At 36.5% G+C, this 15,820-nt stretch overlaps 1 protein-coding gene across 1 annotated transcript; it reads right to left on the bottom strand.

Moving 5' to 3' along the window:
* Positions 1 to 1,106: 1,106 nt before the first annotated feature.
* Positions 1,107 to 15,613, bottom strand: LOC128241588 (uncharacterized). Its single transcript, XM_052958592.1, has 6 exons — positions 15,441 to 15,613; positions 13,727 to 13,852; positions 5,999 to 6,091; positions 5,413 to 5,508; positions 4,925 to 5,029; positions 1,107 to 3,409 (listed from the first exon to the last, which is right to left on the bottom strand). Exons 1-6 carry the CDS (start codon positions 15,526 to 15,528, stop codon positions 3,156 to 3,158), a joined length of 762 nt encoding a protein of 253 aa, XP_052814552.1. The 5' UTR covers positions 15,529 to 15,613; the 3' UTR covers positions 1,107 to 3,155.
* Positions 15,614 to 15,820: the final 207 nt, after the last annotated feature.

Raw genomic sequence — 15,820 nt, 5'->3', positions numbered from 1 at the left:
TTACGTCCAAACTACACAGGAATGATTCAGTTTCTTATCTCAGTTACGTCCAAACTACACAGGAATGATTCAGTTTCTTATCTCAGTAACGTCAAAACTACATAGGAATTATTCACTGGCTAATCTCAGTTACGTTCAAAATGCACAGGAATTATTCACTGGCTAAACTCAGTTACGTCCAAACTACACAGGAATGATTCAGTTGCTTATCTCAGTTACGTCCAAACTACACAGGAATGATTCAGTTGCTTATCTCAGTTACGTCCAAACTACACAGGAATGATTCAGTTGCTAATCTCAGCTACGTCCAAACTACACAGGAATAATTCAGTTGCTAATCTCAGTTACGTCCAAACTACACAGGAATGATTCAGTTGCTTATCTCAGTTACGTCCAAACTACACAGGAATGATTCAGTTGCTTATCTCAGTTACGTCCAAACTACACAGGAATGATTCAGTTGCTTATCTCAGTTACGTCCAAACTACACAGGAATGATTCAGTTGCTTATCTCAGTTACGTCCAAACTACACAGGAATGATTCAGTTGCTAATCTCAGCTACGTCCAAACTACACAGGAATAATTCAGTTGCTAATCTCAGTTACGTCCAAACTACACAGGAATGATTCAGTTGCTTATCTCAGTTACGTCCAAACTACACAGGAATAATTCACTGGCTAATCTCAGTTACGTCCAAACTACACAGGAATAATTCATTTGCTTTTTTGTTACGTCCAAACTGGTTCAATGGTTCAATAGCTAATCTCATTTACGTCCAAACTACATCAATGGGTAATCTTAGTTTCATTGGAATGATTATGTGAGCGCTTATGTCAGTAACATCCATTCAAGTACATTGAAGGTACATGTATAACCAACCTGTATCTAGACAGAGGGTATGAAAGTTTTTGGTTCAGGACTCAAAAGCGTGGTATGCAGTATGCAGACTTAATTCAGTTTGCATCATTCGCAACGCAGACTCAAAACATTTCAAAATTGATTGTTATGCAGGTTAAGAGGAGAAAATGAAGGCAGTAGGGTGGTGTAGGATCTCAGCTTATCCTAGTAAGTTATTTATAAATTACATCAAAATGATTGAAAAACATACTTTTTAACATTTATTGGAATGTCTTCATAAAAGCAAGCATTACTATTTTAGTACATGATATCACAATACAGCCAATATCAAACATAAAAGCGAACAATAACAGCACAATAGTTAAAGATATATAAACTTATTGTAGAGAGTAATAACAGTTACAAAAGATATACACAGTAGAGAGAAAGCTTTAGTATTCACAAATATAATGAAGCACGTGCATATAATGGAGCATGTGTGTTTAAATTCAAGAATAAAAATATGAATTTTATAAGATATTCTTTAAAAGTCTTAACAAATATGCCTTTCAATAAGTACTTTTTGTTGTTGCTGAGAATGGCGTTGTAAGGTCTCGAATGTTAAAAAAGGTTTCTTGAAAATGACAAATTGAGGGTCTACTATTTATAACCTAAAAGTCAAGATTTGTTTCGACTTTCAGGACCAAATTGTGGGAGGGGGAGGGGGGATGCTAAAACATCAACAGAGAGTTTAAGGCTTGGAAGTGCCAGGAGATATCAGAATATTCCCAAAAGAAAGTGTGTGGAGTATATTGTGATAGTGATCTTCAGTGGCAGTCATTTCCTTGTGTACAATAATCATAATAAATTCATTTTTTTTGTGTATAATAAACAAGGTAAATTCTTTTCCTTGTGTATAATTATCATATTAATTAAATGTGCTTTGATAATGACATTGTTTTCTTGTCCACTTATTAAAGGGCTTATTGGATGGGTTATCCAGTTTCAATAATAAACTTTAAACATTTCAAAATAATAACTGTTAAATGCAAGCTATCTCATTATTGCTTATTTCCCATTCCAATATTTACAGACCCAACATACTACAGAATAGAGTCTTACTATTAAAAACAGTGTTTGTTTGTTTTTTAGTGATTTTTCATAAAAAATCGACCCCAAAAATGGTTTCGAATGAAGGGTTGATGTACTCTTAGAAAAGCAAACTTTATTACATTATCTTATCATTCTGTCTATATCTCAAAGCATTCTTATTCATATCTAGGAAAATAAATTGTCAAAGTAAGGCATTTTTCCCAATCAGAAAGGCCCTTGCTCCGAAAATGGTGAAAAAAAACCCACTGAAAACATTATGGTAACTGATTCATGAAAAAATCCTTTCAAAATGGAAAAATGTACATTCTATCACAATCTCGGAACAAATTCAACAATACATAAATATATATATATTAGGAAAATACAATGCAAGATTTTACACTTCAGATCATAAATTTCAATAATAACAAATAGCAAGAGGGCATGTAGACAAGGTGTATATATATATATATATATATATATATATAACAAAGTTAAATACACTTATAAACAAAATACCACAATTTTATTGACAAAATACAACCACGTTATAAACAAGACATGCATATCATTTCTTATTTCTTTTCAGAGCATTTTATCCAGTTTTAGAGCACTACAAATATGCTAAGGTCACATTGTCTCTTAAGAAGTAAGTTTTTCCTTTTTAGTTCTTTAAATTTCTGTCCAATGAAATATTTTCAAAATCAACACAATCTTCAAATTAAAGATTTTAAATAGCTTAATATTAATTAAACCAATGCTTAATATGCTGGACACTCAGGTTTTATTTTGCTCTTATCCAAGATTCTGGTATGTAACATTTCACAAAGTAGTGTTGTCAGTCAAAGGCAGAAAAATAGCCCTAAATTTTAGGGGAAAAAATACATATAGAAATATGCTCTGCATAATTTTTCATCAGAGATATTTTATCAGATCTTGTTCTTTCCATTACTAGTACAGTTACCAATATCTAAACATGTAAAAAAATACAACTCATTTTAAATGATTACATATCTAATCTAGTAATATTCAACTAACTGAAATAAATACTTAAATTTCACATGACATTTCTGTATATAATCATTTTCCCAACACTGTTTATTCTAAAGCTCAATACTGCTAAACTACAACTTTTTAACTGGGAAACATTCTGTATCCATTATTTCATTCCTTTGAACATAGGTTGTCGAAACCTGTATATCTTCTCCAACCCTTGCAGGCCTCATCAATTAATGACCTTGACCTCTTGTTGACTGTAGCTGTCTTTGACCTTGACATCTAACTGCTTCAGTATGTTGAGGTCCTTAATTCTTAGGGACTTGGCCACTGTGTCCTCCACAACTTTCTGACCTTGCATGACCACTTGTTGACCTAGTTTGTTGTTGACCTTGACCTCAGGCTTGACAGGAAATCTGAAGCATCCAAGGTCAATTTCCTCAACCTTGACACGTACTAGTCGCGCTTGAATGGCCACACAGACTGAAATAAGATATAGATATTTTAGTCAAAGCATTTCAATAGCAGTTTAAAAAAGACTTAATAAGATCCCTAGATATAAGGTTTTTGTTTTAACTTGATATATTTTACAATAAGTACGCTACATTAACTTGAAATGATAAATCACTCTGGTTGGCAAATGAAAAAAATCTATCTGTTCTGCTTGTTGACCACAACCCAGACGCACAAGTCATGTGCACAGTTAAGGTTTGAAAAGATCTGGGGCCATAATTACAAACAGTCACTGTCACAAGTCTGAATTATTGTGATAAAATTTGCTGAATTTACTATTTGAAGCTGACACTTTTTTTGTAAACCATGGATAATGATGATTCCTTGGAATTTTAATAAAAGCACTTTTAGGAGTCTGAGTATGAACTCAGACTTAATACTGCTCATGATCACAGACTCTGGTTAATTCAAACCCTCCTACACAACTTATTCAAAGTATTATGCAATATCGTGTTGTATGCAGTAAATATCGTGTTGTATGCAGTAATGACTACACAATAGTCATGATCAGCCTCCCTACCAAGTAGAGCTAAGGCCCAAACATATTCTAGTTATCAATTGGACAAGCTTGTGTTTAAGATCAACCCTCTAAATTAATAGGGATCATCTGCTGGTCATGTCCAACCTCCCTACCAAGTTTGAGGACAAAGTGTTCAAAGCAGTATGCTTCTGCTGAAGGAGGCATATTAATGATCTATAATAATTACACTCAATCACTATAATTAACCGCCTACGTGTGGGCTTTTATAAATTCAACAAAAAGAAACTACAGCTTTATAAACTTTCAATATTGCTTGGCTTTGGGAACATAATTGAATATTACCCATAAAACATACTGAAAAAAACAACACCCTAATATATCTTCATAGCCATTTAAAAAATGTTGCCTATAATGTAAAAGGTAACTACATGTATGACCTTGGTTTTTGACCTACTGACCATAAAATGAAGTAGAAATCTGTAGAATTTGATGGAAGGTCATATTAGCAAATTAAAATACAGTACCATACCACCATTTATCAATTGGCCTTGAAGTGTGTGTGATTTATTGACCACAAAGTATTACATCAATGACCCATGACCTACATACAATTATCATGGTGAACATCTGCAGGAAGTTGTAAACATCTGTGCCCAGCTATTTCAAGATCCTAAAATGCACAGCCAAATTGCTGCCAGGACAAACCAAAATACAAGGAATTATGATCGATTAAAGTGTGACCTTGACCTACCAAGACAGGAGTCTTGCATGTGACATGCCCAAAACTCATCCTGGACATTTTTGCCAAGGTGTTTCAATAATTACCCAATGCATGGCCAGCTAAGACAAGCCAAAGTTTGACACCGCTGCAACACCGCTGGACAAAGTAATACCCCTGTGAACCACAGGCTCTACGCAACGAGACCAAGATTTTGTGATTACCAATCCTTTTTTTTCAAGTTTTGTTTTTTAAAATACAATAGCTACAACTGTAGTATACATACTCTGAACAGTTTTGTTGCTCACGGTGATGTTGTTGAAGTAAACACAGAGGCTAGCATACTTCTTCAGGTGTGGGATATCAATACAAATTGGGGGAGGGTTGCGCACTGAAAGGTACAAGTTTCAAGATTAGCTGAAACAATCTGAGTACCAAAATGATTAAGTATACACTTTGAGATATGTATGTATGTCAAGATTAGGCTGAATATAAACTGATTATGAAGTGAAAGAAACTTATGAAATCCAATCAAACTTACAGGAAGTTTTACTGTTTTTGGTCCTTTTAAAGCCTTTAAAAACAAAATTATTGCCTTTTTGTCTCTCAAACGACTCGGGACATTAGTGCATTTGGGTTCTGAATGTAACAGTTTATTATCAAAAAATTCATATATAAGTACTAACAGCAGTTCTGTTCAGATCAACATTAAAATCAGAAAATGGTTAGAATAAATAATCTTTATTGTGATGGCTGGCAAAACATGTTCAATACCTGAGACAGTTTCATTGATGTACGTCTTGCCGTCCACGGTCAAGGTCACAGAGATGCCATATTCCGGGGCAGGAAGGTAGGAGATGTTGACACACACTGTACACATGGAACAAAAGCTTGAGTCATGATATTAACAGAACAAACCCATTATAATGCATCATTGGTTGGTAACTTTTCGCAGCCAGTTGTATAAAAGTAGTTTATTCTTAGGGTAGGATAAAGTTAGCCAAACCATTAATTAATTGATTGGTCCATCAAATATTTACTATTACAAAATAAATTACGTTAAGCAAAACTATTACAAAATAAAACTGTATTTAAGGTCCACAAAATGTTCTTTATATCTATTGGAGGTAAAAACATTGAATTATTTTTAATACATAAAATCAGTGAAACAAAAACAAGATAAGACTTTAATTATATGCTTTTTGGTTAAAAGAGATTTATCAGTGAAATAGAAATGATATAATTTTGTTTCATTGTACGTTCATCTCGTGAACATCAAAAGTAAATAAAAGCTTTTGGTGGTTACTTGGTGAAATATATTGCAATCTTACACTGGAACAAACAATTTTCCTCTATGTACCTGTATCATCGAGGCCCACAGCTTTCCATGATAGGTAAACACAACAACCACAGTTGTACCCCTTACAAGCACACGAGGTCACATTACCCAAGTCTGAAATGACAATTGTCCATAAAAGTTAGGTATGAAAAAGTAGTTAAGATTAGTAGCTGAATGCAATGCTCATGTTTTGTATGATGATAATTGTCCATAAAAATAAAGTGGGTAGTTAAGATAGTACTTCAGTTTAAGATAGGTAGTTGAAACAGGTAGTTGTAGCCACAGCTGTCCTGAAAGCACATAAGCTCACATTGCCCGAGTCTTAAACCATATTTGTCCATGAAAGTTCAGATACAAGCAAGTTAAGACAGGCATTTAGGATAATAGTTAAGATAGGCAGTGTGGAAGACAGGCATTAAGGATAATAGTTAAGATAGGTAGTGGGGAAGACAGGCATTAAGGATAGTAGTTAAGATAGGTAGTGGGGAAGACAGGCATTTAGGATAATAGTTAAGATAGGTAGTGGGGAAGACAGGCATTTTGGATAATAGTTAAGATAGGTAGTGGGGAAGACAGGCATTTAGGATAATAGTTAAGATAGGCAGTGTGGAAGACAGGCATTTAGGATAGTAGTTAAGATAGGCAGTGTGGAAGACAGGCATTTAGGATAATAGTTAAGATAGGCAGTGTGGAAGACAGGCATTTAGGATAATAGTTAAGATAGGCAGTGGGGAAGACAGGCATTAAGGATAATAGTTAAGATAGGTAGTGGGGAAGACAGGCATTTTGGATAGTAGTTAAGATAGGCAGTGTGGAAGACAGGCATTTAGGATAATAGTTAAGATAGGTAGTGCGGAAGACAGGCATTAAGGATAATAGTTAAGATAGGTAGTGGGGAAGACAGGCATTTAGGATAATAGTTAAGATAGGTAGTGGGGAAGACAGGCATTAAGGATAATAGTTAAGATAGGTAGTGGGGAAGACAGGCATTTAGGATAGTAGTTAAGATAGGCAGTGTGGAAGACAGGCATTTAGGATAATAGTTAAGATAGGCAGTGTGGAAGACAGGCATTTAGGATAATAGTTAAGATAGGCAGTGTGGAAGACAGGCATTTAGGATAATAGTTAAGATAGGCAGTGGGGAAGACAGGCATTAAGGATAGTAGTTAAGATAGGTAGTGGGGAAGACAGGCATTTTGGATAGTAGTTAAGATAGGCAGTGTGGAAGACAGGCATTAAGGATAATAGTTAAGATAGGTAGTGCGGAAGACAGGCATTAAGGATAATAGTTAAGATAGGTAGTGGGGAAGACAGGCATTTAGGATAATAGTTAAGATAGGTAGTGTGGAAGAGAGGCATTAAGGATAATAGTTAAGATAGGTAGTGGGGAAGACAGGCATTAAGGATAATAGTTAAGATAGGCAGTGGGGAAGACAGGCATTTAGGATAATAGTTAAGATAGGTAGTGGGGAAGACAGGCATTAAGGATAATAGTTAAGATAGGTAGTGGGGAAGACAGGCATTAAGGATAATAGTTAAGATAGGTAGTGGGGAAGACAGGCATTTAGGATAATAGTTAAGATAGGTAGTGGGGAAGACAGGCATTAAGGATAATAGTTAAGATAGGTAGTGGGGAAGACAGGCATTTAGGATAGTAGTTAAGATAGGTAGTGGGGAAGACAGGCATTAAGGATAATAGTTAAGATAGGTAGTGGGGAAGACAGGCATTTAGGATAATAGTTAAGATAGGTAGTGGGGAAGACAGGCATTTAGGATAGTAGTTAAGATAGGTAGTGTGGAAGACAGGCATTTAGGATAGTAGTTAAGATAGGTAGTGTGGAAGACAGGCATTAAGGATAATAGTTAAGATAGGCAGTGTGGAAGACAGGCATTAAGGATAATAGTTAAGATAGGTAGTGGGGAAGACAGGCATTTAGGATAATAGTTAAGATAGGTAGTGGGGAAGACAGGCATTAAGGATAATAGTTAAGATAGGTAGTGGGGAAGACAGGCATTTAGGATAGTAGTTAAGATAGGTAGTGTGGAAGACAGGCATTTAGGATAGTAGTTAAGATAGGTAGTGTGGAAGACAGGCATTAAGGATAGTAGTTAAGATAGGTAGTGGGGAAGACAGGCATTTAGGATAGTAGTTAAGATAGGTAGTGGGGAAGACAGGCATTAAGGATAATAGTTAAGATAGGTAGTGGGGAAGACAGGCATTTAGGATAATAGTTAAGATAGGTAGTGGGGAAGACAGGCATTAAGGATAATAGTTAAGATAGGTAGTGGGGAAGACAGGCATTTAGGATAGTAGTTAAGATAGGTAGTGTGGAAGACAGGCATTAAGGATAATAGTTAAGATAGGTAGTGGGGAAGACAGGCATTAAGGATAATAGTTAAGATAGGTAGTGGGGAAGACAGGCATTTAGGATAATAGTTAAGATAGGTAGTGGGGAAGACAGGCATTAAGGATAATAGTTAAGATAGGTAGTGGGGAAGACAGGCATTTAGGATAGTAGTTAAGATAGGTAGTGTGGAAGACAGGCATTAAGGATAATAGTTAAGATAGGCAGTGTGGAAGACAGGCATTTAGGATAGTAGTTAAGATAGGTAGTGTGGAAGACAGGCATTAAGGATAGTAGTTAAGATAGGTAGTGGGGAAGACAGGCATTTAGGATAATAGTTAAGATAGGCAGTGTGGAAGACAGGCATTTAGGATAATAGTTAAGATAGGCAGTGTGGAAGACAGGCATTAAGGATAGTAGTTAAGATAGGCAGTGTGGAAGACAGGCATTAAGGATAGTAGTTAAGATAGGCAGTGTGGAAGACAGGCATTAAGGATAGTAGTTAAGATAGGCAGTGGGGAAGACAGGCATTAAGGATAGTAGTTAAGATAGGCAGTGGGGAAGACAGGCATTTAGGATAATAGTTAAGATAGGTAGTGGGGAAGACAGGCATTAAGGATAATAGTTAAGATAGGTAGTGGGGAAGACAGGCATTTAGGATAGTAGTTAAGAAAGGTAGTGTGGAAGACAGTCATTAAGGATAATAGTTAAGATAGGCAGTGTGGAAGACAGGCATTTAGGATAATAGTTAAGATAGGTAGTGTGGAAGACAGGCATTAAGGATAATAGTTAAGATAGGTAGTGGGGAAGACAGGCATTAAGGATAATAGTTAAGATAGGCAGTGGGGAAGACAGGCATTAAGGATAGTAGTTAAGATAGGCAGTGGGGAAGACAGGCATTAAGGATAATAGTTAAGATAGGTAGTGGGGAAGACAGGCATTAAGGATAATAGTTAAGATAGGCAGTGTGGAAGACAGGCATTTAGGATAGTAGTTAAGATAGGTAGTGTGGAAGACAGGCATTAAGGATAATAGTTAAGATAGGTAGTGGGGAAGACAGGCATTAAGGATAATAGTTAAGATAGGTAGTGGGGAAGACAGGCATTAAGGATAATAGTTAAGATAGGCAGTGTGGAAGACAGGCATTTAGGATAGTAGTTAAGATAGGTAGTGGGGAAGACAGGCATTAAGGATAATAGTTAAGATAGGCAGTGTGGAAGACAGGCATTAAGGATAGTAGTTAAGATAGGTAGTGGGGAAGACAGGCATTAAGGATAATAGTTAAGATAGGTAGTGGGGAAGACAGGCATTAAGGATAATAGTTAAGATAGGCAGTGTGGAAGACAGGCATTTAGGATAGTAGTTAAGATAGGCAGTGTGGAAGACAGGCATTAAGGATAATAGTTAAGATAGGTAGTGGGGAAGACAGGCATTAAGGATAATAGTTAAGATAGGCAGTGTGGAAGACAGGCATTAAGGATAGTAGTTAAGATAGGCAGTGGGGAAGACAGGCATTAAGGATAATAGTTAAGATAGGTAGTGGGGAAGACAGGCATTAAGGATAATAGTTAAGATAGGTAGTGGGGAAGACAGGCATTAAGGATAATAGTTAAGATAGGCAGTGTGGAAGACAGGCATTTAGGATAGTAGTTAAGATAGGTAGTGGGGAAGACAGGCATTAAGGATAATAGTTAAGATAGGCAGTGTGGAAGACAGGCATTAAGGATAGTAGTTAAGATAGGTAGTGGGGAAGACAGGCATTAAGGATAATAGTTAAGATAGGTAGTGGGGAAGACAGGCATTAAGGATAATAGTTAAGATAGGCAGTGTGGAAGACAGGCATTTAGGATAGTAGTTAAGATAGGCAGTGTGGAAGACAGGCATTAAGGATAATAGTTAAGATAGGTAGTGGGGAAGACAGGCATTTAGGATAATAGTTAAGATAGGTAGTGGGGAAGACAGGCATTTAGGATAGTAGTTAAGATAGGTAGTGTGGAAGACAGGCATTAAGGATAATAGTTAAGATAGGTAGTGTGGAAGACAGGCATTTAGGATAGTAGTTAAGATAGGTAGTGGGGAAGACAGGCATTTAGGATAATAGTTAAGATAGGCAGTGTGGAAGACAGGCATTAAGGATAATAGTTAAGATAGGTAGTGGGGAAGACAGGCATTAAGGATAGTAGTTAAGATAGGTAGTGTGGAAGACAGGCATTAAGGATAATAGTTAAGATAGGTAGTGTGGAAGACAGGCATTTAGGATAATAGTTAAGATAGGTAGTGGGGAAGACAGGCATTAAGGATAGTAGTTAAGATAGGTAGTGGGGAAGACAGGCATTTAGGATAATAGTTAAGATAGGCAGTGTGGAAGACAGGCATTAAGGATAATAGTTAAGATAGGTAGTGGGGAAGACAGGCATTAAGGATAATAGTTAAGATAGGTAGTGTGGAAGACAGGCATTAAGGATAGTAGTTAAGATAGGTAGTGGGGAAGACAGGCATTTAGGATAGTAGTTAAGATAGGCAGTGTGGAAGACAGGCATTAAGGATAATAGTTAAGATAGGCAGTGTGGAAGACAGGCATTTAGGATAATAGTTAAGATAGGCAGTGGGGAAGACAGGCATTTAGGATAATAGTTAAGATAGGCAGTGTGGAAGACAGGCATTAAGGATAATAGTTAAGATAGGTAGTGGGGAAGACAGGCATTAAGGATAATAGTTAAGATAGGCAGTGGGGAAGACAGGCATTTAGGATAGTAGTTAAGATAGGTAGTGTGGAAGACAGGCATTTAGGATAGTAGTTAAGATAGGCAGTGGGGAAGACAGGCATTAAGGATAATAGTTAAGATAGGTAGTGGGGAAGACAGGCATTTAGGATAGTAGTTAAGATAGGTAGTGGGGAAGACAGGCATTTAGGATAGTAGTTAAGATAGGTAGTGGGGAAGACAGGCATTAAGGATAATAGTTAAGATAGGCAGTGGGGAAGACAGGCATTTAGGATAGTAGTTAAGATAGGCAGTGGGGAAGACAGGCATTTAGGATAATAGTTAAGATAGGTAGTGTGGAAGACAGGCATTTAGGATAGTAGTTAAGATAGGTAGTGGGGAAGACAGGCATTAAGGATAATAGTTAAGATAGGTAGTGGGGGAGACAGGCATTTAGGATAGTAGTTAAGATAGGCAGTGGGGAAGACAGGCATTTAGGATAGTAGTTAAGATAGGCAGTGGGGAAGACAGGCATTATGGATAGTAGTTAAGATAGGTAGTGGGGAAGACAGGCATTTAGGATAGTAGTTAAGATAGGCAGTGGGGAAGACAGGCATTAAGGATAATAGTTAAGATAGGTAGTGGGGAAGACAGGCATTAAGGATAGTAGTTAAGATAGGCAGTGGGGAAGACAGGCATTTAGGATAGTAGTTAAGATAGGCAGTGGGGAAGACAGGCATTTAGGATAGTAGTTAAGATAGGCAGTGGGGAAGACAGGCATTAAGGATAATAGTTAAGATAGGCAGTGGGGAAGACAGGCATTAAGGATAATAGTTAAGATAGGCAGTGGGGAAGACAGGCATTTAGGATAGTAGTTAAGATAGGTAGTGGGGAAGACAGGCATTAAGGATAATAGTTAAGATAGGTAGTGGGGAAGACAGGCATTTAGGATAGTAGTTAAGATAGGCAGTGGGGAAGACAGGCATTTAGGATAGTAGTTAAGATAGGCAGTGTGGAAGACAGGCATTAAGGATAATAGTTAAGATAGGTAGTGGGGAAGACAGGCATTTAGGATAGTAGTTAAGATAGGTAGTGGGGAAGACAGGCATTTAGGATAATAGTTAAGATAGGCAGTGTGGAAGACAGGCATTTAGGATAGTAGTTAAGATAGGTAGTGGGGAAGACAGGCATTTAGGATAATAGTTAAGATAGGTAGTGGGGAAGACAGGTATTTAGGATAGTAGTTAAGATAGGTAGTGGGGAAGACAGGCATTAAGGATAATAGTTAAGATAGGTAGTGGGGAAGACAGGTATTTAGGATAGTAGTTAAGATAGGTAGTGGGGAAGACAGGCATTAAGGATAATAGTTAAGATATGTAGTGGGGAAGACAGGCATTTAGGATAGTAGTTAAGATAGGTAGTGGGGAAGACAGGCATTTAGGATAATAGTTAAGATAGGTAGTGGGGAAGACAGGCATTAAGGATAATAGTTAAGATAGGTAGTGTGGAAGACAGGCATTAAGGATAATAGTTAAGATAGGTAGTGGGGAAGACAGGCATTTAGGATAATAGTTAAGATAGGTAGTGTGGAAGACAGGCATTTTGGATAGTAGTTAAGATAGGCAGTGGGGAAGACAGGCATTTAGGATAGTAGTTAAGATAGGTAGTGTGGAAGACAGGCATTTTGGATAGTAGTTAAGATAGGTAGTGGGGAAGACAGGCATTTAGGATAATAGTTAAGATAGGTAGTGTGGAAGACAGGCATTTTGGATAGTAGTTAAGATAGGTAGTGGGGAAGACAGGCATTTAGGATAATAGTTAAGATAGGTAGTGTGGAAGACAGGCATTTAGGATAATAGTTAAGATAGGCAGTGTGGAAGACAGGCATTAAGGATAGTAGTTAAGATAGGCAGTGTGGAAGACAGGCATTTAGGATAATAGTTAAGATAGGCAGTGTGGAAGACAGGCATTTTGGATAGTAGTTAAGATAGGCAGTGGGGAAGACAGGCATTTAGGATAGTAGTTAAGATAGGCAGTGTGGAAGACAGGCATTTAGGATAGTAGTTAAGATAGGTAGTGGGGAAGACAGGCATTTAGGATAATAGTTAAGATAGGCAGTGGGGAAGACAGGCATTAAGGATAATAGTTAAGATAGGCAGTGTGGAAGACAGGCATTTAGGATAGTAGTTAAGATAGGTAGTGGGGAAGACAGGCATTTAGGATAGTAGTTAAGATAGGTAGTGGGGAAGACAGCTAGTTAAGACAGGAAGTAAATCTAGTAAGACAGGGCCAGTATTCCTAAAACATCTTCAGTCATTCCTTTAAATCACTTTTCCAACTTAAGCCACTTTCCTAATTTAAGAATCTAATTGGTCATGTGATATAAAAACTTATTCATTTTTGAAAACAACAACATACTTTAATGTTAAAAACACTTTTACCATTTAACTTTGAACATTTTAAGAAATCAACTGTAGTTAGGAAATAAATTAACATACTTTTTTAATATGGCAGCAGGTAGATGAGATAGGTAGTTAAGATACTAGTTCAGATAGGTACTTAAGACGGTAAGTTGAAGTTACATTCATATCCCTTTCCACTTACAAGCACAACAAAAGTTTATGTTTACCGCTTCTGAAATGATAATTGATAAAAAACACATTGATATAGGAAGTTAAGATAAGTATGTTAAAATAATATACCTGATAAAGCATGTTCTAAAGTTTGGAGTTTCTTATCTGCTTCCAGACCATCATGAACATTCTCGATAAACTCTGAAAAGGCTTGCCTTAGGGTTGCTTCTATGTCAACTTCTTTGGCAGTAAAATCTGAAAACAGGAATGGACAGAGTGTTCAAAACTTTGGAAGGGCAATGGAATCAAAGTAGTTGATAATAGTGTGACCATTTTTTAAGCAAAAAGAAGGACTTTTTGAGCGCTCAACAGATTTGGGTCAAAGTTGATTATAAATTCATGAGTAGACTAGGTATAAATTTGTTTTTGCTGGGGTGACCCCATAAAAGCATAGATTTGTCTCTTAATCTCTTTAGTCGAACAGTTAGACAATGAGTATTGAAAGTCGCTATGAATGATCAAAGTTGTTATGAAAATAGGCAAGATATGTTTGTCAAACATTATGCCCCCTAAGCGCCATGTTGTTAGATATATTTGTATAACCAGTGGTTCTTTTCTATTGTTTTATTTCGTAGACTTACGAAATAAGCCTGTAAACACAATTGATACCTTTTTACAATATAGTTTCAACAACCATAAAACATCATTAGTACAATAATGCAATAATACTATCGTAACGAATAAGAGGAATACAACAATGCATGAGGTATCATAATTAAAACATACCGGAGGCAATATGATAAATAATCTTTTGCAAGATTATACTATTCGTCAGGATAGTGCGTGCGTTCACGTCAGTCCTTTAGATGGTAATGATTTTGCCGGGAATGTTAGCACGGGTAAATTGGTTAGATAAAGCGCCCCCTATATATCTATAAATAGCTCACTCATATGAGAACAAGTACATAACAGATACATACAAGACATCCAGACGATACATTGACATTACATTTACAAGACATTGACTACCATCGTGCATTTAACTTAATGATGAAATGAACGGGTTGTTACATTTGGACAATTGAATAAAATAGGCATGGAGTGAAATTTGACTTGATGACCTCAAAATCATATACTTGTCACGCCCAATATTTATGGTTTGAGTACTGTCAGAGCTGGCATTATCAAGTTATCACTCATATAAGGTGAGTAGTTTGTAAGTTAATGTCTGGAAAAAAATCTGACAGCAAAAAACAAACAAATAAAGGGCAATAACTCAGTAATTAGCTAGAGTAGAGTTATGGTTTTTGAACACTGCACTTCCTCTCATTGTGCTTTACCATTGTATAAGGTTCCAATGAATTCCATCCAGTACTTTGCAAGTTATACTCCTGACAAAAGAAAGTAACAAAGGGCAATAGCTCAGTAATAAGCAAGAATAGAGTTATGGTTATTGTACACTGCACTTCCTCTCATTATGCTCTTCCATTGTATGAAGTTTAATCCAATTCCATCCAGTAGTTTTGAAGTTATGTTCCGGACAAGGTAAATTGCAACGGACCGACCGACCAATTCGTTTGTCGGGGTATAAAAAAGTTGTCAAAATGTTCAATCTGTGAGAGTGCAGCTTTAATTTTGAGGACCATAGGTCAACAATCTATTTGTCCACATAGTAGCTAGAAATATAGTACCAGCTTTGTTATAGAAATGGTACATTTTCTATGATAAAAATTTAAGAAAAGTTAAGCCGGAATGTTACTGTTAACTAAACAGAAATGTTAATTTAATCAACAACCGGGTTAAAATTACGTTTTAATTTATTATCAAACTTGTGAAATATTACCTGTCGATTTCTGAGAAAGTCTATCTGGTTTGGTGAGAAATGCATTGGCTGTGTAACAGCACAACATCACATAAAAGCACAACTTCATTGTTCTCAACTTTGGATCTTATTATTACTGGATTCTGTATCTTCCACTTCCTCGTCGTCTTGCGCCAAACCTTTTCTAGACTGGTACCCTTATTCTCTTTTCTACAAAAAGAGACCGGTATCAGCTAAACCAGGTGCCCGTCGTGCAATCGAAAAGTATTAGGAATACGGGAACCAAATCAAAATGGCGGTGTAAGTAGTAAACAATCAGGAGAGCCGATGTAAAAAACGTTTTTGTTTTCCTTTGTATAAAATGTTGGTATATTGGTGTTATTCACTCCATTTCCGACGAA

The sequence above is a fragment of the Mya arenaria genome, chromosome 7, assembly GCF_026914265.1.
Source record: "Mya arenaria isolate MELC-2E11 chromosome 7, ASM2691426v1".
Lineage (NCBI taxonomy): Eukaryota > Metazoa > Mollusca > Bivalvia > Myida > Myidae > Mya > Mya arenaria.
Note: the sequence above shows the minus strand (reverse complement) of the source record. Positions and strands in the feature narration are given on the sequence as shown.